General features: G+C 41.6%; 1 protein-coding gene and 1 long non-coding RNA gene across 2 annotated transcripts; both read right to left on the bottom strand.

Annotated features, from left to right (window-relative positions):
• Positions 1-852: 852 nt before the first annotated feature.
• On the bottom strand, positions 853-2,027 carry LOC110990140 (uncharacterized). Its single transcript, XR_002599769.2, has 2 exons — positions 1,555-2,027; positions 853-1,184 (listed from the first exon to the last, which is right to left on the bottom strand). It is a non-coding gene; the product is annotated as an uncharacterized LOC110990140 (long non-coding RNA).
• Positions 2,028-15,137: 13,110 nt separating this feature from the next.
• Positions 15,138-17,751, bottom strand: LOC110977641 (glycoprotein hormone beta-5-like). Its single transcript, XM_022231932.2, has 3 exons — positions 17,240-17,751; positions 16,774-17,038; positions 15,138-16,292 (listed from the first exon to the last, which is right to left on the bottom strand). The coding sequence occupies exons 2-3, from the start codon at positions 17,008-17,010 to the stop codon at positions 16,104-16,106; spliced, it is 426 nt and encodes a 141-aa protein (XP_022087624.2). The 5' UTR covers positions 17,011-17,038; positions 17,240-17,751; the 3' UTR covers positions 15,138-16,103.
• Positions 17,752-24,465: the final 6,714 nt, after the last annotated feature.

The raw sequence follows: 24,465 nt of genomic DNA, 5'->3' as shown, positions 1-24,465 counted from the left end.
CGCGCACCACGCGTGAGTTGTTCCTTAAGAGCACTTTGTTTGAGTTTACCCAGTGCCTCTTTCTCACTTTGGTCTGTGGAAGCCGCTTCCATGCGGTCATATAGTCGCATGAGTACCCTACTATAGTCCTCCAGGCTCTCTCCCTCTAGTTGATTTCGGGAGTAAAATGTGCAGTTCAGTGACTGCACTGTCTCCTTGGTGCCAAATCTAGACCTAAGAAGAGCCCGAAGTTTGCTAAACTGGTCTTTCTCGGTCTTTGGACAGCAGCGAACTTCTTCTTTTGCGTCACCACCGAGATGATCTATTGCTACCGACAACTTCTCGTCCTCAGACAAGCCCAATTGACGGGAATAAGTTTCAAGATCGTCAAGCCACTCAGTCAGGGTCGGGTCCCCAGATTTCCTTGGGCGCCCGTTAAATTTCGAGAGCTTAACCGTCAAGGCCCTCTGGTATTTGAGCCCTTTAAAAGCATTGGCCAGAGTTTCTGCCAATGCCTGGTTCGACCTTGTTATTACATCAGCCAAACCCTCAGGTGTCGCCATGGTTCTAGTCTGAAGTCAACTAAAGTCAAAACGTCAGAGTGACAAACAAACCACGTACGGGCCACCAAAAATAATAAGAGAGGGAAAACCTCTTAAAATGCAATCACCAACAGAGCTACGTACTAATACAAGCACTATGGTATCAAAATACATGTGCTGACAAACTGCTGGGCACCCCGGGCAGTTACAAGAAAAATGAGATATACAAGTACTCCAATAAACATGTAACATGTAAGAAAAATGACATTTAAATCAGGAAATTGCCTTAAGAACACGCATAGGCTTAAAAAAGGCAGGCACTCACATGTGATTACCTTTACAGTAGAAAGTGCATTTAAGCAAAAAGGTGTTATTACACAATAATAATAACAAACTATAACCACAGCGTGTCTTAACAAAAAGCAGTCTCGTCCCTCATCACACGACGGTATCTGGGGTACAGTAACATCAAGCTCCACATTCATCCAATCCTGTCTACGACGCCAAGAACTTGTAGCGGCAGCGCTTGCGCGCCCGCTGGGGGCGGACCCTGACGATCCGGAGGGGGGAGACTGGTCTCCCGGTAAGGGATGGATTGGATCAGCTTGTAACACAGGTCATCAAATAATCACCTCCAATTTATTCGTCAATGGAAAGAAAACCCTATAAATTAATACAAAAGCACGAACCCTAATTAATTACATAAGTGCTTTAGTTGATTCATGGACAATAATTAAACAACAATGACATCAATTGCAATGGTGTACCGCAATGGCATGAGTGCGTACTGCTTATACATAGCACACATAATACATGGAAGCGAATATGCTATTTAAGCTAACAGCACAACCCAAATTTCTATTCACGGTGGCTTTGGGGCTTTATGCAAATGCACTGACCACGTGACGGTACAGCGCGAAGACGATGTACATGTTGAACGTTTATAAGTGACCATAAATGGCAACGTATAATGGATGAAACTACAAAATACCGGCGCTAGGATATGCCAAATACCCCCCAAACCCCGACTCACCCAGACACCACGGGTTGCGAGACCTACAGTGGTCTGCAGGGCCCAGCAACTCCAAGGGAACAGGCTGAAAACTGTCCGAAATGGTCCCGAAATGTTGCGCTGTCTCCACCGAGATGGCCACGGAAAGAAAAAGGACTAGACGTGGTCGAAGGGTCGGTAACGCACACTGGGCAGACCGGCATATCCAAGCGCGGTATAAATAGTAAAAATGTTGACAATGCCCGTATTACAATAAAAATGAATACAAGCGTTTTAAAACAGATAATGAAGTCGGTGGAAGGTATTCCGGCTAAATCTTATGTTATCATGATAGAAATTAAATGGAGCTAATTCCAATAGAGGCGCAAGGCCACGTCAACGTGAAGGGTGAGGGGACCCTCTCAGTTGCTATGCAACAACGTAAACATTGAAAGGATCTTAAAGGCGTATACCATGTGCATGTAGATTATACATGATAAATATACGGGCAACTCCCCACATTTCATTGGCCAAGGAAAGTGGATTGTAGAAAGAGCGTGTGCAGTAGTTTATGCAGTTACCGTTTAATAAAAATATCCTAGTACTGTAATTGATTTGAAAAAAGGAAACTATGCCAGAAACCAAGTTGAAATCCCTGCAATGTAGCGTTTCATGCTTAACACCAAAATACCGTTTGCGGAAGGGTTTTCAATCGTAGTTTCGATGTTATTACATGTACTACAAAGCTCATAAATGTGATTTTGCGCCAAAAAAGGTTCTTTTTTCAAAACTCTGTGACTTCATCAAAATAATACCTTGCTTGATCCCCTCTTGTTTGTGACTGGCTGCAAATGCGGCACTATATAGTAGGTGATTGGACACTGGTAGCCTGCATTACTTGATGGTCTTGTACAATTTCTTGTTCGTTGGTATAGTTCTGCAGTACAAAACTGAAGGTGGCTATCCTTAAAGACAACGCACCGACATGAAACTTGGCACTAACATCAGTCCTAATGCTGATGTTTCCATATACATGTGATATCTCAATGACGTAATCACTTTTAAACATTTTTTAATGATCATTCTTATTAATTTATTTCCAGAACAAAAAATATAATCTATTTTCAAAATTCTTTCAGTAAGACATTTTCATGTATATGTACATTTTTGGAAAATTCGGGGACATCATGATGACGTAATCAAAAATGTAATTTTTTCACAAATTAGACAACAATCAATCATCACCCAGTTTTTTTGGATAAGTAGGCCCCCCTACTAGAAGTCCAAAAGTGTTGACAAATGATAACATCATAATGCCCTCTATCATTTCTTTTTCATTTATCTTTTTTATGCCACCATATCGCTTCATGCATCTGTATGTCCACTTTCGATCCAAGCTCTCAGGTAAGCAAATGTTATAGATGATATTAAGGTAGTGTGACGAAGATGTCACCATCGGCCACGATTTATTTGCTTGTACGGTGCAATCCTCAGAGGCAATTTTTCTGCAGAACTACATCTCCGATCAGATTGAAAGCAAGTCTGTAGCCAGAGGTATGAAAGTAAAATAACGTTAACGTTTCTGTTGAGGCCTTCAAGTGTCACGTGACATTAAAGGTGCACCCTATAAAAATGTTGCTGCAGGACTGCACACATGATTTGATTGAAAGCTATTATATTAACAGCTAAACAGGCGTGTGTTATAAGCATCAATAATTGAAATGCTGTGCTGATGCGTTCCAGTGTCACGGACCTGACCTTAAGGGTGCACTTTTAGCAGAGCCATTATGCATTGGGCTAAAATGCACTTTAAAATCTCTCTTCGGTTATTTGTATTAAAGACTTTTTTTGCATTGAGGTACATGGAGTAGAAAGTTGCATATTAAAGAGTTGCATGTATCTAAGAAAACAAATCGTTGCGTGGGCCCTTTAATAAAATATGGATCTCAGGTACCTGGCTAACGGCCTTATCTTTCTCTTGTTCCACTAATGTCTTCAACTTTACCAAAGCGGGGTTTGTCAGTTTGGGCATTCTATAGAATTCCATATCTGCCGTTGTCTGTCGCCAGTCGTCCGTCGTAAGTCGTCTGTCGCGCATTGTCCGTCGCCAGTTAACTAATAAGGTTACTAAGTTATCAACTTGGAAATACAATCTACCCTAATAAAAGTCTATTTTGTTAATTTACTAATTTATTTAACAGAATATAGTTATTATTTCCCATACATGTCATTGTCATTCTTTAAAAAAAGAAAGGATGTTGCTTCTTTCAAGAGGAGTACGGTTTAACTGGAGAATCGAGTACATTATCTCCTAGGCTAAATGAGTGTCAGGCAAGGCGGATCGATAGAACAAGTATGTGAAAAGATCAAGGGTCAAAGTGGAAAAATAGCACTGTGCAAGCGTGACAGAAAGAAAACCCACAAAAAACCATAGAACCAAAAAAGCATCAAAATATGGGTTAAAATTGAAAAAAAAATTAAAATGAGGTTAATTGAAACCCAAAGATGCAATTTCAAGGGTTTTTAGTAAGATTTATAAAATATTTCTATTTCCTAGTGCCTTTAAGGCGGTAAGCATTCCTGATGAAGAAAAAGACGATTGTTAAACTGTTAAAACAGCGACATGCTTGAACCTTACCCATTTGGCCAAACACAATGCAGCTGCTGGGAATGTTTGCTAGATTATTCTTTTCAACAGCCTCAAAGGTGAGTTCAATTCGGGTCACAAAGTTCGCTTTGAAAATTTTTGACCGCGGTTCATTGTACTTAAAAAAAGAATAGGCCATGGGTGGAACGTTTAAAATCTGGGTTACAAACAATAATGTATGGTTCCATTCTCGGTTCATAAACTGTTTCTATGATCAGGAATTACGAAATGTTTTTACATTAGAATTTGGATGATAAAGTTTTTTTTCTTTCAGTCCGTTTACGGTTGACTCTCCAAACCCTTAAAGTCCTCATACGCCTCGTAATAGGAGACGAAAATGAAGCCACTCTTCATTAACTGCATTCGAAGTTGTGGTTATTGGTTGCCGAATGTTTTATCCAACATAATGGCAAAATATAGCGACAGGGAAAGTCTTTCATCAAAAGCGGCTGGTTTATGTTGATGATTCTGGACTCCAGTTGGAAAGGTCTTCCGTGATGGGAACCGGATAGATAACTCGGCATTCTAAGGCCAATATTGATTTCTTTAGTTGAGGATTGGCGAAGGGTTTGGTTGGTACAATTTTTTTCCAAGCATGAAAGATCTTTTCAGACCTGCTTAATTGAAGTCGATAACAAATTGAGTTTCTGACCTTTGTATTTTTGTTGTACACGATAAGGCATAAAAACATCCTTTGAGTGTCTCGCCCTTGTTGTGTTGGCGGAATGATAAGAAATAACGTGGACACGGTGGCACATCAGGCTGGCGGACATGGGCTGCATGGAGGATTTATTGCATGACCTCTGACCTGCATGTACATGGCTGCATGTCACATAATAACATTTGCATATTACTACAGCTATGTCGCATACAGGTGGCATAACAGCGACGGGGCTGTGCTTAAGATATTCAAGTATCACGCAGCGTATACTGTAAGGATATTATGAAAATATGACAGACAGGGATCTTAATACAATGCTATTGCTCAGGAGGATTAGAAGTGTATAGGTCACTCTATGTTCCCGATAAGTTGGGGAGGGATTAAGGGTATAGAAACATCACTAAAACTGACTTAACATCAAGGGCGGATCCAGGGGGTGGGAGCAACGTTTACCATTCCCTTTCAGCCACAACAAACAAACAAACAAACAAACACCCCCAACACCCCAACAAACAAACAAACAAACAAACAAACAAACAAACAAACAAACACCCCAACAAACAAACAAACAAACAAACAAACAAACAAACAAACAAACAAACAAACAAACACCCCAACAAACACTTTTTTTTTCACTTTTCCAAATGAACCTTTAATTCATGACAGAAAATATCTACAAAACAACGATTCTTAAAATAAAACAAGGTTCAAGTGGAATAAGTAAATACTGACATACAATAAACTTAACAGAAAAAAGAAAGGATTCTCAGTAAAAAGATAAAAAGAATTAATTTGCTAATTATAACATGAAGATTGGAACCACACTTATAGTCATCCAAAACCCTGAGACTTCTCATTAGGGATAGACAATGACAACCATGAAAAAAAAGATCAGTCTTCATATCAGCCAGAAAAGCTTATTGTCCACAAATGTGAACAAGGTGTTGTTGTGGTCCCATTTGCTCAAAAATAGGCCAACGTTGTGTTTTGCAGAGAAAAAGTGGTAATTAATCAGAATTTTACTCTTCATTCGAAGTTTCCATACAATAAGAGGGTCAGCAGTAGATGAGCGCGAGTAGAGAAAGTATATGGTTGCTTTCAGACTGATAATGAAGTAATTTGCCAGATTAACCATCTCCTTTGAACGTCCATTCTTGTACGGAAGGAGGCACCAGTACAGGTCGAAATCTTGAACTACACTCGGGAAAAGACGACTCAAGAGACAGTTCAGAAGATTTAATGCTGGCTGGATGGCGCGACACATGATGAACAAGTGAACGATTGTTCCTCTTTGTCCACACCAAGGGCACAGTGGAGATATGTCTGGGTTAATGTGTTGCAGGACCGGTAAACTGGGCAGAAAGTTATGTAATAGGCGGAATTGGACATCGCCCTCTTTCTTTGAGGAAGGCAGACGATATATTGCTTGCCATTCGATTTTCCGGTTCTCTGGGATTACATTCTGTTCATGCCAGTAAGTCTGAAGAGGAAACTCCAGCTGGTTGAGTTCTGCGTTGAGGGTTTTATAAATAGTCTTTGAAGACGCGCCTGTGGCATCGATGTCTGGAGGGAAGTGAACAACGACGGGAAGTTCTCTCAGGGCTGGGATGCTCTGAAGATTACGTGTGGAGAGACGGTATCCAAAACGGTTGAAAAACTGCGGGAAGACACGCAAGAGGAGATCTGTCATTTCAGAGAGTTCAGCGCGAAGAAGCCTGTTTGAGGACCTTCGCACTGGGTTTGCAGCTTGGATATCCTCCGTTGTTTTCCATTTTCCGGAAGAGACGTCCAGTAGGTCTCCAACTGTACGAACACCACACATCCGGAGACGAGGGCAAAGGAGATGGTCATCTATACCGGCAAACTTAATTACATGAGTAGAAATTAACGGTAAATTCAAAATGAAATGAAGAGAATCGAGCGGTATGACAATTTGGGCTCTCGATATCTTCCAAGCTTGTAACACATTACAGTAGAATGTTGGGAGGTGAACAAAAAATTTAGCGTCAAGATTTATTAAGAAGATTTGAGCATCAAAATCGAACTTGCAATATTGACGCAAAAAGTAGCTCATGAAAGCGAAAACAGGATGAGGTGATTTTTTTAGAAATCTTTGTACAAAGGAGAAGCGATACGTAAAAACTCGTGACTGGAGGCATGTAAGGCCCAGACCGCCTGTTTCAGGTGAACGATACAAAATATTTTCCTTTATCCAATGTCGCCCATCAGACCAAATAAAATCTACCAGTTTCCTTTGGAGTTCACTGAGAATTTCTGGAGGGGGGGATAAAACTGCAAGAACGTGAAGAAGTTTGGAAGCCGCTAACTGATTGGCTACCAGGGCTCTGCCTCTGAAGGACAGCAGTTTACACAATCCTTTCCAACGAGCAAGAACGTTTTGCAATTTTTCTCGACAGGTTTGCCAGTTTTGTTGAAAAAAATGGAAGGAGTTTCCCATGTGAACTCCAAGGAATTTTAAACCAGTATTATTCCACTTAAAATTTAAGGGGTTGTCCGTTCTATTTATCCACGAACCGACCCAGAGGCCTTGAGATTTAGTAAAATTCAAACAAGCAGCAGAACAACGGCTATAACAATGATAAATATCTTGAATAATATTAAAAGTTTTATCACTGGTAACAAATATAGAAACATCATCGGCATAGGCCGAGGTAACAACAGTGTAATCAGAATTAGGAATCATAAAGCCAAAAGGTTTTAAATTACATCGAAGAGCATGGAGGAGAGGTTCTATAGCTATTGCATATAGCAAACCTGAAAGTGGACATCCTTGTCTAATTCCCTTTTTAAAAGGGAAAGGTGCGGTTAAGGAGCCACAAACCTTGGTAAAACTCTGAGCATCATTATATAGCAGTTTGACATAGGAGATAAATCTTTCTCCAAAACCCATGGTCTTCATAACAGCACATAAATAGTAATGATCCACATTATCAAATGCCTTTTTTTGATCAAGATTTAAAACAGCAAGAGGAATACAGTGAGAATTAGCATACATAAGAATATCCTTGATTAAGATGATATTATCATAAATTGAACGACCCGGAACAGTATAACTTTGATCAGGGTGAACAACGCTATCGATAACATTTTTGAGTCGGTTTGAAATAATTTTTGCAAAAATTTTGTAGTCTGTATTTAGTAAAGAGACAGGACGCCAGTTTGAAATCTCAAGCAAGTCGCCAATTTTGGGAAGAAGGGTTATAACTCCCCTTCGACAAGAAACCGGAAGGTGGCCGCTGGCAACAGATTCATTGAGTACTGCCATGAGATCGTCCTTAATGATATTCCAAAAAGTTTGATAAAATTCAGAAGTAAGGCCATCCAAGCCAGGGGACTTATTTAAATTTAACTGGTTAACCGCCATATCCATTTCATCTGTTGTTATTGGTTTGTCACAATCCTCAGAGTCACTTTCACTGAGCGTAGGTAAATTTTTAAACAAGTGATCCATAGTACTGGGTTCAGTTTCGGCCTCACTGTACAATTCTTTGTAGAAATTCCGAATGTGACATTTTATTTCATTTGGATCATCAGTAGTCCTTCCAGATGAGAGACGAATTTTAGAAATAGTTTTAGCGGTAGAGTTGGATTTTTCTAGATTAAAAAAGAATGTAGAACAAGTGTCAATTTCTGTTGTGAGCTTAAAGCGAGATCTAATGATAGCCCCTTTAGCGTCATGCTTGAAGTGTTCATTCAGGGCATCCCGCTGTTCCTGAAGAGTTTTTTGAGTCTCTGGGGTAAGATCAGGACAACACTGTAAATCATCAATGGATTTGTGAAGAGAATGAATCTTGTCCCGTTTTTCACGGGCAATTTTAGCTCCATACATTTGAGTGATAGATTTAATATGATTCTTTCCCATGTCCCACCATACACTGATGGAGGAAAATTGGCATCTTGTAGCTTGCCACTTTTTCCAAAATTGTTTAAAAATTCCTTTGTAGGTCTCATCTTGAAGCAAAGAATTATTGAAGTGCCAGTAGGCACTACCCTTCTTACTTACATCGGGAAGTGTTATTTTAAGAACAACAGCACTATGATCCGACAAGGAACAAGGTTGAATGTTACAGGAGTCAACAGAGGGCAAAAGGTGAACAGGGAAGTAAATTCTATCAAGTCTAGCTTTGGAGGTGCTTCTCAAATTGCCAGTGCTGTATCTGAACCAAGTAAATTTAGATGAATTGGGATTATTTCTACGCCAAACATCACACATAGAAAAAGTATTGATGATATTTTCTACAGCGGAAGCAATTTTGTGTCTCCTTTCAATGTTTTGCGAGAAGCGATCCAGAAGCGGGTCATGTGTACAATTAAAATCCCCGCCAAAAATGATAACTGGATTGTCGTGTGAAGAACAATGCTCTTCCAAGGAGATAAGACAGTTCATTGCAGCAACGTCATCCTGAGGAATCAGGATATTGTAAATATGATAGGTGGTTGAATAAATTCTAAGCTCGAGAAAAAGAACATATCCAGCACAGATCGTACAAGATTTTATTATGTTAAAATTATTATTTTTCTTGACGAGAGTAGCTACACCAGATCCCCGGGTGGTTCCAGGAGCGCAACAGACATCATACGGCCATGTTTTCCAACACAAATCTTCGTTCCTAAGATCATACGTTTCCTGTAGCAGAACAACATCGGGATTTTCAAGGGTTATGTCTAGATACGCACGAACAGAGTTGTTTTTGATGGGCGTGGAACATCCCCCTGTATTGAGGGTTACTAGGGTGAAAGTCATATACAAAACAAAGAAAAGTAGAAACATCATGGAAAAAGATGGATGGGATCGCTGGGATCGAGGTTTCTGACAAGCTTTCGAATCCTCTGTTGCATATTTTTCGTGAACAGAGGGCTGTTGCGGAGTGGCTTCAGCTGTTTTACTAGACCGGGGATGTCATGAGTAAATTTTCTGGCAACGTCAAGCGGCTTTCGACGTGACTTGACGCACTTAAGGAAGGTGACGACCTCCTCGTTTTGAAGTGGTCCTTTTGTCAGGTTTAGGTCCCCTGGCCCATCTCCCTCTTGATCGAAGACGCTTACGACAGAGGAGACGGATTCATGGTCGCTCTCTGAATCCAGTTGAGATGGGTGTATCGGTGGTGATTCTGTGGACATCTGAGATTCGTCCAGGATTTGGGAGATATTTTCCTCCGTTGAAGTTTGGGAGACACTTTCATCTCTTTCCATCTGGGGTGTATCACTTAGCTTACGCAGTTTTCGCTGAGGAGACGGAGACTTCAGCTGCACCAATGGATTGGACACAACTTCTTTAGGCTTTGATTTTTTGCGGTGTCCTTTGGCAACAACCTCTGCAAAGAGAGGAGAGGTTTCACGAGAAGGAGCTGGAGGCGAACCCCAGATGGAAGGCACTGTAGTATTGTTAGATGTTTTTAGATGTTGTGTATTTTGCTTTGAAGGAGCTGGACTTAAAGTGGTGTTATGTTTGTCTGCAGTGGAATCACTTTGTTTTTCTGTCTCCTGTTGTTTTAAAGGTGTACCTGTTAAAAATCGAGCATCAGGTTCAGTGGCTGATTGTTGCTGCGCATCAGTATCAGCTAGCTTATCTGAAGCAGACGGCTTGTTCTGGTCAGTCAACCTGTCTCGTCGACTCTGTTTTGATGGATGTTTCGGGTCAGATTTTTTACCGTGTACAAACTTGGGAGGGGGATTCAGTGGGTTAAAATCTGCCATGTTTGTGTCAGATGTAGACGGTTCAGCTTGTGTTGTTTTTTTGCAATGTTTACTTATGCGGCCATTTTCTCCACAGCTGAAACATTTAACAGAATCATTGGAGATGAAAACTCTGTAGTTCACCCCTGCGTGAAATATGTTCATGTGATCGGGAATAGTGACATTGGTTTCTATGATAGCATGCACTTGACGTCTAAAAGACATAACATGAGATAACTCTTTGTCTTTAATTCCCAAGGGGATCGGTTTGATGGCTCAAACTGGTTTGCAGAAGCTTGATAGATTTCGTGCAATGACTGCATTTGGTAATTCTGGATATACATTGGACAGTACAAGTCTCTCAGTAGGTTTTACTAAGGGGGTGATGGATATAAACGAATCGTTGTACTCCAAACCATACACAACAGCTTCCTCAACCGCTTCCCTTGATTTGAGGTAGACTGCTACACGCCCATTTGATATACGGGAGGCAGAAACTATTTCAGCAGGGTTCATACCCGAGACAGATAGTGCATTAACATAACACTGGACAGAGACATTGTCTTCAGCTTTGAAAACGATTCCATTCTCGCGAGTTATGTTAGTGAAAGGTTCAGATGCAACATTGGTCTTTGAGAAGCCAGTCGCCTGATCACCTGAGTGATCCCGAACAACAGGACGGTCGGCAGCACGACTAGCCATGGCGGCCAGCCCCGCTAGCTAACGTGTATCGAATGTTCGGGACTATGCCCAAAAAAAAAGAGGTGAAAATATTACAAGATGATATACCGTAACAGTCCTTCAATAAGACCTATCAAGTCTACAACAATATACGTACACAACTACAACCAATAAGGACCAAAAAGGTCATTAGTACAGTGATAAAACTTACGTTAAACGAGAGCCCAAAAATCACACCGCCTTCAAGAAAACAAACAAACAAACAAACAACCCCAACACCCTCAGCAACCCAACAGACAAACAAACCAAAAAACAAATAAATAAAAAAATATTAAAAAAATAATAAAAGAGGGAAATTGTTGTGTGGTTTGTTTCTTTCCCTTCCTTCAAAAATCCTGTATATTGTGGTGCCGGCGGGTTCGGCCGGTGAGGGCGCCAGCTCGGACCCGCATCAGCTGGCTGGCTGCCCCCACTGGTATGCGAACGGCTTGCGGCTTTCCCGCCTCGCGCCTGCGCAGTCCCCGTCTAGACACCTGGTGTCTGGAGCTTTGTGTGTCAGACAGCCCTTTTGCTTTCGTCAAAATAAACAGAGCAGTTTTGCCTGGAACGGAGGTTTGAGTAGTTCTTTGTTCTAAATACGTGGGCGGAAGTTGTTGAGCAGTTGGTACAAGCTTATAGAGCAATTTCGGGACGATTAATACAAATTCGACATTTCTTACCGTAAATCATCGACAGTGAACAAAAAATTAATACTTTAAAATTAAAACTTGCAAAGTTGTGTTTTTCTTTCCTTTTTTAGAGCTTGTTCTTACATGAAACCTGAATTATGAACAGGTATCCATCGTTGTCCATATGCCTCTCGCAATCATTTACATGGCATATTGGCCCAACAACTGCAGGCCAGAAGATGTTCACAATATGAAGATGAATAAAGAGAAAAATGTTTTCAAATAAAATAAGCTTCTTTGAAATTAAAAGTATTGATAGGCTATTCAGCTTTTCAGTCCTGAAGTAAAAAGAATTCAGACCTCAGGCACGAAATAAGCCATAATTTTTATTTTGAAGTTATAACATCCTCAACCTCTGTTATCTTCATTCACACTCTGAGCTTCATGTTTGTTACAAGATTATTTTTTTGATTTTTTAGACGTTTTGAAAAAAGCTTTTGGCGGTCTTTCAGAGAAACTCGAATAATCAAAACAGATTTTTTTGGTAAGTTCTGAAACAGCTTTTTCGAATTTATCATAATTTCACTTTCTGTGAAGTTCTGTCTTAGTGCAAAAGGAAAAACTTAAAAGACGTCTCACGAGCCGTGCCCTAAATTGTATATATTTTTGAAGGACAAGTTTGCCATGGTTTGTCGCGTTTCCTTGTGTCGAGCAGTAAAATAATAATAGCAGGACAAGGTAGCGGTTTGCCCAAGGATTTTTAAAAAGGTGCATTCCTGATAAAGGGTCTTGCGCCCACTGTTGTCGACCTATGTATTTTGAAACCTTTTTCTGTGTCCACGGTCTAACGGGCTCTGACCTCGTACACGAACATACCCGAACAGCGCCCTCAATACCACATCTCATCCAAAGTTCAGAGTTTTTGAAGCTCGATTTGAAACAGAAAAATGCAACAGAACACCGTTCACTTTTAAAAGGGAGAGGCAAAAATTTGGATGTAATTATAAAGGAAACCATAAACAGTCTACAGACGTTTTGAGAATGAAGTTAGTGAGGGATGGACGAAATATATTTCTTGACTGACAAGCGCAACAAGTCAGCAGTGTAACAGAATACTCTCTGGATGTGTTCTTGCTCGTGGTCTCCATCATCAGTTCTGACTTTGAATGGGAGGTCCACCACTCAACCATTTGCAGTATATTGCGCTTAACCTTGACTATGACCAATCCAGGAAAACTGAATGGTCCCTCTGAGCATTTCCTTTGTGTAAAATTTCATCTCATCGATGGAATAAAGTAAACACCTTTGTTACACCAGAATCTCCATTACAATAACTCGAAGGTTACTGACAAGGTGAGCTGTGCATTTACCAAGACAACTTCATAGATTATTTAAAGCGGTTACATTGGCGACGCAGACAAAAAACAGATTGTGATGTTTGTCATCGCACATCTCAGCGAAAGGAGCATCAGAGTAAAAAGCAAGGAAGCCGCGCCAAAAAGGTGTAAGAACTGTCAATCACTGTCATATCAAATGTTCACCTTTGTTAAGTCCCGCCCCTGTTCTTTTTTCAAATACACTCATCCGAAAAGGCGCCATAACTGCACTGGTGCCACACGGACATGAGCATTTTAAGCTTGACGCACGCATATACTTTCGGCAAATCACGACACCCTATTGGTTGAAGAGACAAGAAAACGCGGACGTGCATCCTGTCAAGGAGTGTTATGTCTTTGGAGCAGTGTCTTCTAAATTCTACTCGCTGAACTACACTATTAGTGTCCCTTTTTATCCCCCTTACAATCATAGACTCATACATAATGCAATGTACGCCGACTCCCAGCATTAGATGCATTCGTGCTACTTGTCACTTTTATGTACGAGCGCTAAGCTTAGCTTATTACGATGGATCAGTCCGGCAAAGCCACTCCGTGTACATAGATCAACCTCGTTTCTAAGCCCACCAAACACCAAATCCCCCTCACTGTTGCATCTTAGAGTCCTCTGTGCTTGCGGAACGGGATGATCTCTGGCTTTACGAAAGACAATACCACGAGAAACGTGGAAGGTCAAATGAATAAGTCAGTGAGTGGTTACGGACCATTAAGACGCTCTCGTTAAGGCAACCGAATGGGTTTGCCACCAGTTTCATGATAACGTATCGTTACTGCTGGTATGCACTGAATAACAAATAAACCACGATGACATCATTTGGTCGAAGCAGATGCATGTACAATTTGTACATACATCTCCAGCATTAGTATGCCTGTTAAACTGACATAAAAACTTGCTTCTTCTTCTTTTTCTATTTTTCCTTCTTTTTTAAGCAGTATGTTTTAAGGTATGTTCGACTTGCTTCCACGATTTACATGACTTTAAACTCAGCCCCACCATTTGACACAGCACACATGCCAGGCCAGGGTTGTTCCTTGTAAGGTAATCCAACGCAACCTAATATGTTACTAGGGCAGCGCTACAAAGCACTCAATTACGAGTATACTCTTTATGTAATCATGTATCAATGTCATTTCAAGTATTTTTTTTCTCGAAGCAGAAGAACTCATCAAGTTTCGATCAATACCGTTTAAGTTCTCGTCTTACTTCCACGACAGTTGAAAAACGCTTTTAAGTTGTTTTGAAACTTGTATACTGACTGCTTTAATGTGTGGGCCTATTCTTTTATTCTATTTGTCTGAACATTAACACTTCCGTGGGTGCGTGACAAGCGCGCACGTAATTAATTATTAATCAATATTGATTGAGATACTGCAACTTCCTATTTCAGAACTTTGGCTAATTTATATGTATAACGTTTACGAAATTCAGTATCAGAAGACCATGCCCCATTCTTCTATTAAACATAACCTTCAGTCTTAATCTCAAATTATGAAAAGTTTCCGTAGTTGGCGAGCGCGAAGGAGACTTTTTCATACGACATTCAGTTATGCATGTATTTATCCTTGATTGTACCTCAGGTTTTACAGGTTTTCCTGTATTGATACAATTCTGCTTATCATTGCAAGAGCAACTGTTTTGCAGCGTTCTGTTCATTCGAAGCGAATTTGACAAAAGAAAATATTTTGCAAATTCATCACAGGACGTCACATTTTCGCGTTTCTGCTCCCTATCACGGCAGGTATGTAACGGCCTTCAGTGGCATCCTCCACACCACTTACTAATGTCAAATGAAATTAAAATGGTTTGTTTTCTGTTCGTTTTCTCTGTCCACTTTTCACAAAACTAACGCAAACAAAATACTCTAAAGGTCGTATTCTCTTAGATTAAATACCGTGTCACAATTTTATTGTTTCTGTCGAAAGCCACTTGCTACGATGCTGACATTCTGCAGACGCATATGTCTAATACAGCCGTTTCACAATAGTACGCCACCAAGAGTTTGCAACGCGTTGGCCAATCACAATGCGCGAAATTTGTCTTTCGTGCGTTATGATTGGCCAACGTGTTGCGAACTCTTGGTGGTGCACTATTGTGAATCGCCCGTATTGCCAATGCTCTCTAATGAAATACAGCCCAGTTTCCATATAGTCGAATAAAGAATCATCGACAGCACGCAAAAATGATGCCAAGACGCATAAAATCGTGGAAGAAACGACGTGAGACGTCATTCGACATATACTGAAAACAAAATGGCTTCCGAAACTCTTGTACGAAATTTCTCTTGACTGAACCATTTAAACGGTACTTCAGTTCAGTGCATTTTGTTTGTGGTGGGAAATCGTACACAAGGGAGCGCGTCTGCATGCATGACTACACTGACAACTCGACGCAGTCACCCAAGTTGCAAATGATCCGCCCAGTTGAACATAATCTAACTTTGCCGACAATCTTGCGTTTGCGTCAGTTGTGTGTCATCGGGGACCCTTGAGGCAATACTATTTTGTGTTTCTTTACGTCATTGTGGAAACTACGCCTCAATGATCCAAGTTCGGTGTTCCAACGCTTATCACGATTTAATCTTGTACACCGCGGGAAAAACACAGTAGAGAATATCCCCCTTATCCTGAGGGTGATGACATCTGTATCTCCAATCTCCATTTTAATGGAATCTCAATTAGTATGTAATCAAATAAGTAAGGGGTTGGAAACTCGTAGCTTGCACAAGCACTATGCGTTTAGTTTGACTTGCAATATTGTGCCATCCCCGAAGAGATACCTACTGAAAAAATGTGTCCAACAGATGCCACCACTGAACTGTTTCCGATTTGTCTGGCAGACTTCATATTCCAGCACAGTATGTGTCCGTGGGGTCACACCGTCTACAGCGGCACCGCAGGGCGTTGAAGTAAGAGTAGGTCCGGTTAACGCCCGGCTCACATCCCTCCAGCTCTACGTTCTGCCACTCGACCTCTTCGTACGAGCACATCTTGTGATGCGACACTTTGTGCGGTGGGAGTAACATCGGCACCTGGAATTGATCGGACATAGGGCCTACAAGTTCGGGTTCAGGGCAGCGCGAAGGTAGATACACGAGGTCCATGCCAGACTTACATTAATTTTCTCCCATTTCTAATGTACTCTGACATAAATCGATAAATCCGGTTGCTATTGTATCCTGGCAGTTTACCAAATTGCCTCACTGTTTTTCGATTTTAGGGATGGCCTCAAGAAGTCCATGTTTCTTTTTGCTACATTTTTTTCACTTGCACAATGAATTCTGACGCCTTACCTAACCACTGATATCGAGTGTTTTCGAGGCAATTTTGAATTATAGGGCCCTCAAAGGGACATTAAAAAAGTAGGTCGTGAAACAAAATTCGCTTCCTTTTGATATACCTTTACGTCTCCTCATGACCTCCACACTGGACCGAAATGGTTTTATCATTCTCTTTCCCTTCACAAATGTCTCCAAAGTCAAAATATTACGTGACAAATTTTTTGCATCTCACCTCGTACGTCTGACACTGACCGAAGCACCCCCTAACGGGTATGACCTGGGGTCGACATCCTGGCAGTTCCACCTGGTGCTCCAAATATTCCCGAATCCGGCATCCACCGTTAGAACCCCGTCTCGGCCGGTTGGGTCCATCCCGATCCCTTGGGGACTGAAGCCCACCGGCCGTGCTAAGGACGAAGGTCGCAGTCACCAAGTGAAGGAGTAACACGGCACTCCAATTAACAGGCATGATGAGACCCCGGTACCTTTAGACGGGGCTGTGAAAAGATGTTAAAATTGTATGCGTTTGTGCTCACAAGGATGCAAACAACTTGACCACTTTCTCCTTCTATTCTCCTTGCATGGTCCTCTGGTGTGATGGAATGTTGGAAATAAAGGAAAAACAAACAACAGTGTATGTACAACATAATCGTCTACGCTTACGATAGGAAAAAGTATAAAGGAAATATGTAGCTTACCTGGCCGTTGTGTAAGTTCCGGATGTAAAGCAACAAATCCACTCCAATGTAAAATAGACCCCTTTCTGAGGCAGTTTACGCCGTTTCGCTGCTGTGAGAGTACAGTTCGACTGTTTTTCACAAGATTGCGGCTCTGAATGCTTGAGCCACGATTTAGACAGGCGGGAAGTTTTGTAACAGAGGTGAGTAGGCGGTAGCGGTTTGGGTTGATGTATGTGAAATTGCAGCGGATAATGCGACAACGGGCAGGCGGTCCCACGCGGCTTTCAACGCACGAGTCGAAGGCTCTGCGATTTGATCTACCCTTCAGGCGGGGGCTAGGCCAGCCAAACTTATAGATGGTCAAAGTAAGATAGAACGGTGTCCATGGGGATCTCCGTGAATAATTTTAGAGACTGTAACACGAGAGATATAACGATTCATCAACTTCCGCAGGATTGAAATGCACTGTCCGTATCAACAGCGAGTATAGGGCTTGCATGTATATGGAAAGATACTGCAATGAGCTTGGAAAAGTCCTTTCACTTTTCAAGAGCTCCAAGTGATTATAGCTGAAGAGGGCAGCGCCGTAGGGGTGTTTTACGCGCGTCATTTGGCAATTCCTCGCGCGGACAGACGATCGTTTGCGCTTGGTGTGACCATGTGGTCTCCAAACGAGCGTGCAATATTCGGGACGGCACTGGATGACGCATCACCGTGCACTCTACGTTCGAACTTCAGTGCAACAGTAGATCAGCTATATTCTGGCTGTTGTCTGCAAAAAGATCAGGTCGAAAAGGTTGAAAAGTATGAGAACGTAAGAAAAGCCTGCAAATTATCATTTACACGATACACTCCAAATAATTGGAGTATTTTTGGCCAGATTTGTGCCCAACACTGGTGCGTAATAACAGTTTTAAAATGCGCTTGTGATGAAGAACATTTTGTTATAATTTTAGGTCTATGCTTTCCTCCATATATTGGTTTAATATTCTTGTCATTTTGATTAACCGCATGTTAAAATTATTTGCTAAAACTAAATACACATTACTCAATATCGTCTGGTGTGTGATGGGGTTTATTATAAAAATAGAAAGAGTTTACTGGACTTTTTAAATTTATTCAATTTGAGCTTCGCCTACACTGCTACGTTACTCATTCGCTTCCTACTTAGTAACAAGAGAAAGTCAACTATCGTGCGTTGTTCCTGATGCCTAAATTAAGTCTGTTTTTCTTTTGTTTGAGCATTTACAAAAAGCCCAACGTTCCACGTAAAGTTTAATGGCGAAATTGTTTTTGATAATTTTTGGTTTGCCGTTGCCATATCGAAGCCAACTGGTGCTTTGTATGTTTCGGGCGACAGTGCAGTAGAAAGACGCCAAAGCTTAGGTTCCGTTCAGTTGCAAACATGATTATCCAGTCCTTTCGATAATGCAGCGCGGTGTCGTAAAAAAACGTTTTGTTAGAACTAACGCAAAACTCGGGCAGAAAAAGAGTGATAAAATAAAGCGACCATACGCATTGTTGGAGAAAATGATGAGTGAAGTCGTGAGAAACTGAAGCTTCATAGGGTGTGATTGAAGTTTCATAGGGTGTGATCGAAGCTTCATAGGATTGTTTCTCCCTTTCCTTGCTACACTACTTTTTTTCAAATTAAGGAGTCTCTTGAAAGAACTGCGTCCCTGGCGAAGTAACCCCGAATTCACCCGAGGTCAGTTAAATCCAAATAACATATCTTTCAAGGGCAAGCAAATTCAGATCCAAAGGCACGTGAAGATGCCACTTCAACTCGGTTTTCGTCAGAAAGCCCTCCACATTTGTCTGCTTTATTCTTGCGTGTCATTGTAGGTGCCCTAACTGAAAGGCTTTGTGTACCCTTACTCTGAATGAAGTCGGAGGTTGCAGGCCAGTAGGCCTAAGTAGGTCAAAATTTGCTTGCGTGGACTGAATCACGATTTAGAGGCTGTTTTCAGTTATTTCCTATTAGAGCATTTCGTGGCACGCGGTCTGCTGGGTGGTTTGTTCAAGAGGGTACACTCTAGGAGTTGGACTGCCACCTTGTATTTCTGAAAGTATCAGACCTAACGGGGCCCTCCAAATCGCTCAATTTGGCAATGGAGTGTGGGCATCAATATTTTTCAAAATGGCCATGGGCCTCATGACTGTTTTGAGGGGTGGTTTTCTCTGGAGAGAAATATTTTCGGAAGTCATAGGTAAGGCTACTGAAAATAAAAATGGAAATAAAAGATGGAGAAGTAAGATTTAATTTGACATGAGTCTTGAACACCTGAGAAACTTGTATTCTTCCTGATTGTTTTAAGTGGGAATATTTATCACTGTTGTCTATGGCAGCTTATTTACTGATCTGTACCCCAAAATTGTACGTCCAGTTTATCTGTAATAGCGCCATCTTTTGATATGAAAAGACTGGTCGTCTTTTCCCACGCGCGTCCCAGGCCCCACTCGAGCAAGTCTAGTTTTCTGGCAAGCTTTGGCTGTATCGCAGCTGTTTTTTCTTACGTTCTGTTATCAAAGCTTGTATATAATTAAACTTTTCAGTATAATTTTGTAAAGCCTATAAGTTTGTAGGCTTTGGACACCAGTGCATTTCGGTCGGATACCGGCAGCTCCTTCGTTTAAGCCTACGTTCGTGTCACCTGATCTATCAGTGAAGAAATTACGCAGGTATTAGCCAGATTTGCGTTTCTGTTGTCCAGGCATGTTGCTTGCCGATGCGTGCTTAGCGCATGGCCGAAATTAGTTGGGGGGGGGAGTGCTCTCTTGGCTTGCATTTTTGCCTTACATTTTGAAAACTCCGTCCCATTTCCGGGACGGACATCTAGCTTTCAGGAAACGGGGGGGGGGGTGATGCGCGTACTGCAGGGACGCCCTGCTAACGGGATTCACCGGAAATCGATGTAATTGTTCAACAATAGATGGATAGATGGACGCCGTAATCCTCCTCCAGGATTTTTTTAAAAAATTATTATTTTAGTAGGCCTACTTATTTTCCGTCATTTCACCGGTAGTTCCATGTAGTCCGGGGGGCCTCCTATTGATCCACCTCTGCATTCCAGGTGCAACCTGCCACCAGCTACCTCAGGGGCGCGGCAATGCTTTCCCAAGCAAGAATTCCGAGGCTCGCCTATAAGCACCGGCTGGGTAAAAAGTATTATTTGCAACTCAATAAAAAAACTGTCGACAAGCTAAAGAAGCCCCTCTTTGAGTTAGCCTTTAAAAAAACCTTGCTCGTGCAAGACAATTTTAACCCTCCATGAATTCTCTCCACATAACTTGCATCAAAACGCAATAGACCCTACCGAGGGATAAAAAAACAATTAAACAAACAAACAAAAACATTCCGTTTGCTCTTTCTATAAAACTGGATTTAAAGACTCAATTTGTGGCATTTGGTCACATTTCTGTGGAGACCTCTATTCCAAGACGTAAATGGCTTGTATCAGCTAGTCCGGTTGTGTCTGAATTATAGGACTGCGGCTTGAAACAGCAACGGGTCTATGAAAGCCACTGGTCAGTCAGCAGTTGTGAACACTTGACTGTAGCAAAGTGATCTTCGGCATGGCGGGCTTGGCTGTTGGCAGCTCTGGCTATTGGCAGAGCTGTGTATAGAGAGAGTAACGCCAACTTCAGACTTTGGAATCAAATGGCTGTTCATCATGTTTGCAGAAAGAATGCATCTATATTGTGTCAGTAGCGCCGTCCCTAGACATAAAACACTGTCTCCATCCAATGGAAGTCAGAAATAGAGTGGATTCCCACAGCATTTTCCCCTGAATTCTGCTGGCAATGAAACACGTTGTCTCTTCCTTGGAGTACAAGAATCCTGGGCACCCGTCAGCCACTCCGCCCCCAACAGATTTCCTTGCCACGCACACGTAGGCAGTAAGTGGGTCACAGTTTTTCATGCTACACTGCGTTTGTACTAAGGATGAAGGTCGGTCAAACAGCAAGGGAGGAAGAAGGAACAACCTCGCCCCCGAAGCATTGTGATGCTCGCAACCAAAAGCTGCACTCGCCAAATTGCAATTTGCCTACCTTTCCAAATACTTCCGGTGCATGTCGTCCATTGAATTGGGCGAACCGGTGGTTTATAATCGTAGACTACCTCGTAGTCACTCTGACATTTTGGGAATCCTAAGAAAAGAGGCGAAACATATCAACAAGACCGAATTTATAGCCACTCTGTCCCCGAGCGTAGGCTGCTCTCGGAGGAGGAAATACACGAAGACCACAGTCTGACATAGTTTAGGCCAGTCCGTACTTTCAAATGTCGGCCAGTTTACTCATATAACGTCCATTTTATAAATATCAATGCCTGTGGTATTGTGATTAGTCCAGTAAGAAACATTGTGTGTAATGGCGCAGAGCACCTGAACAACGTACCAAGAGACCTGTTCACTAATAAATTCTAATTTATGTGTGCATGCGCATAAATAGCATGTGGAGCCAAAAAGCTTGAACGGCCTATTGAAAATGTACAGGGGCACAAATTTCAACGTCATTTTATTTCAGCCTCTGCACTGTTTTCACTTTAGTCTTAGAAAAAACCCTCATTATAGCTATTACTTTCGGGTCAAAACAGGATTTTTACACTGCACTTAATTTAAAAAAAAAATAGTCTCTGCTTTCTCCCCAAGTGTAAGTGGTCGAAAGAAATTAACCGGATAGGACTCTTTTCTGACCAGTTCTGTACTTCAAGGTACTAGGCATCACTCATACAAAGCTGAATCGTGTGCTGAACACAGGGTGATCGGTGAATTGCGGTCTAGCTTCAGATGGTTTGGGTTTGTTTCGGCATAATGTTGTCGTGGATGGTACCTTAACGTATCGTACGATTTGTTTTATAACTCGCCAAGAACGGAACCCTACTGATTTCCTTCCTGTACATTTCCAACGGGCTGCTTAAGCTTTTGCCTCCACATGCCATTTATGTGCATGCGCACATAAATATTAGAATCAATCATCAACTAACAAATGTTGGTGAATTGGTCTAGTGAGGGTTGAACTGGCGTATCGGGCTTGTCTTAAAAACAGTACGCGACGTCGGTGTCTTCTGTGCTCTCTGTGTCCATTCAAGTGGACGAGCACCACCTGAAAGGGTTGACGGAGAATGAACTGTTGCGCCGAATGTCGTATTTACCCACGAGGTGGGAATCCGCTCAGTTTCCACTTACGACCTTCAATTATGGCATCTCACGGGAAGGATCCAAGGCACGACGAGCACACGCTCAACCATGCTAGTCAGTCAGCCAAATTAAGCATACTGCTGATTGGCCACAACAAGTGACGGTTGTACCTTAAAAAAAACCGCTCAGGTTTCTAAACAGCGGGTTCATCGTGCTATCACGTGGTTTATTCCTTTCATTGTAAACAGTCTCGTATAGGAAACTCATGTGGTCGATATTTGTAGCCGCGTAAGGGTATCCGTACCGCGCGCTGTGTAATGAAATGAACGTGTTGGTGAAATGAACAACTGACGAACCTTTCGTTGTTAAGAGTTTGCCGATGAAAATGACTTGTTAATACTGGATAAATTTGTCATCTTATATTTCGAAATGAAAATATAAAAACAGTTCTGGGTGTTTATTGAGGTTTTTAAACGGTTGCACATCAGGCGCGGATATGAAGGGGGTGGGTCGATGATAATCAGTCGTTTTCCTAGATCTGGATCACAAAAATTATTCAGTCAGATTGCAGCTACAAAAATCCTCACATTTCAGTGAAATGTGGTCAGTAGTCTGCCTTGTGTGTTGGAGAAACTATCGAATTATTTTCAAAATCTTAGGTTTTAATTTGGACTTACGGGATCGACGAAGTGACGAGGACATTTATCCTAGTTCTGGATCAGTATTTCCAGTTCTGGATCGCGACAAAAACTTCTTTACGAATAAAAGTAACCGTGCGAGAAATCCTTTTTGGATCCAGAACCACTGTAACACGCTGAGTTTCTGATGAAGAATTTCTTAATTTCGAGAAAATTATTTCATAAATGAGAATTCCAATGAGTTAGAAAGTAGAACTCGCGTAAATTTTGACTCGACTTTTTCAGCTTTGCTGTGAGCCATCAACGACACTATCCCCCGCAACGCACAGTTGACGAACCGATTACGTCATATTTCTGCTCTTTCCGCGTAGTTGAGTTCGCAACAAATTTGTGTGTGAATAATGCGCAATCTGAAACTAGAGAGAAAAATGTGCGTTCAATTTTGGTCAATTTTAAACAAAAATAAACTCTAAAAGTCAGTTTGATTAAACAGATAGATGCAAAGGTTTATGTGACCGTCGAGTAGGAAAAAAGTATTTGGATTCACACGTGGTGAGTGTCAGTATTTTTGACAAACCGTTAAAAAGTGCAAATCGGAAATCTGGCCAAATTTCCTTTTCTAGAAATTTCCTGAAAACAATTTTGTGTACAAGAAGAAGCTAACATTTCACCTTTCAAGGAGATTTCGTCTTGGAATGTAGAACTGTACACAAAAGAGGTAAGTTTTTATTTCAAGCGATCCGAAACTAGGAAAAATCCGGAACTGCATGTAGGACAACAATTTCAATGAGTACATGTAGCCTAATTTATGCAACAGAAAAGCTATCCTTTTTGCACAACAATCAATGGAAAAAAGTATGTTCCCTGGGAAAAAACTATTTAGCTGCATCGCATCATTAGGGAGTCTAGGTTCCGTACCATGTGTTTGTACACAAAAATGATCCATGCCCACAGCACATGCACGTCGTAAGTACTTTGTCACGTAAAATTTGGGGGAAGTAAAAGCTGAAAAGCTGACTAAAAACGGGCGGCCTCGAACCGGCCTTGAGGTGATTCTTCGAGTCGAGCCTCGAGGCCTCCAACACTCACCACCTATTGGTATTATCTGCAATTTCTTATATGTCACTTATCCAGACGTCTCTCAAAACACTGGTGCACACTGTTAAACTACTTCCAACCACGGTTTTCATGTTAAGTCGGGCGCCGTTAAAATTAAGGTACCCGACGGAGACAAGTCTAAGGGTGCAGTGTCCCAATTCAAGGAAAATTCTCTGCCAGGCGGAGGCGCACAAAAAGTACCCCCCAGAGATTGTTTCAAAAAGAGGGGTCTGTTTGGGCCAAGCAATGGTGGGATTGTGTCAATATTGCCCAGGATCATCTCTGTAGATTCAGGGGCACCCATTTGTGGGCAAAGCAGACAAAAATGGGATTGAAAATTAGTCAGAAGAGCCCTCGGAAGGTG

The sequence above is a fragment of the Acanthaster planci genome, linkage group LG01 (genome assembly GCF_054643075.1).
Source record: "Acanthaster planci isolate LZ-2023a linkage group LG01, COTS_SCS, whole genome shotgun sequence".
NCBI lineage: Eukaryota > Metazoa > Echinodermata > Asteroidea > Valvatida > Acanthasteridae > Acanthaster > Acanthaster planci.
Note: the sequence above shows the minus strand (reverse complement) of the source record. Positions and strands in the feature narration are given on the sequence as shown.

Coding starts and splice junctions, on each gene's coding strand:
- LOC110977641 (XM_022231932.2), bottom strand. CDS start 17,010: ATGCCTGTTAATTGGAGTGCCGTGTTACTCCTTCACTTGGTGACTGCG. Junction 16,293..16,773: donor GTCAGTGTCAGACGTACGAG/GTGAGATGCAAA, acceptor GATCAATTCCAG/GTGCCGATGTTACTCCCACC.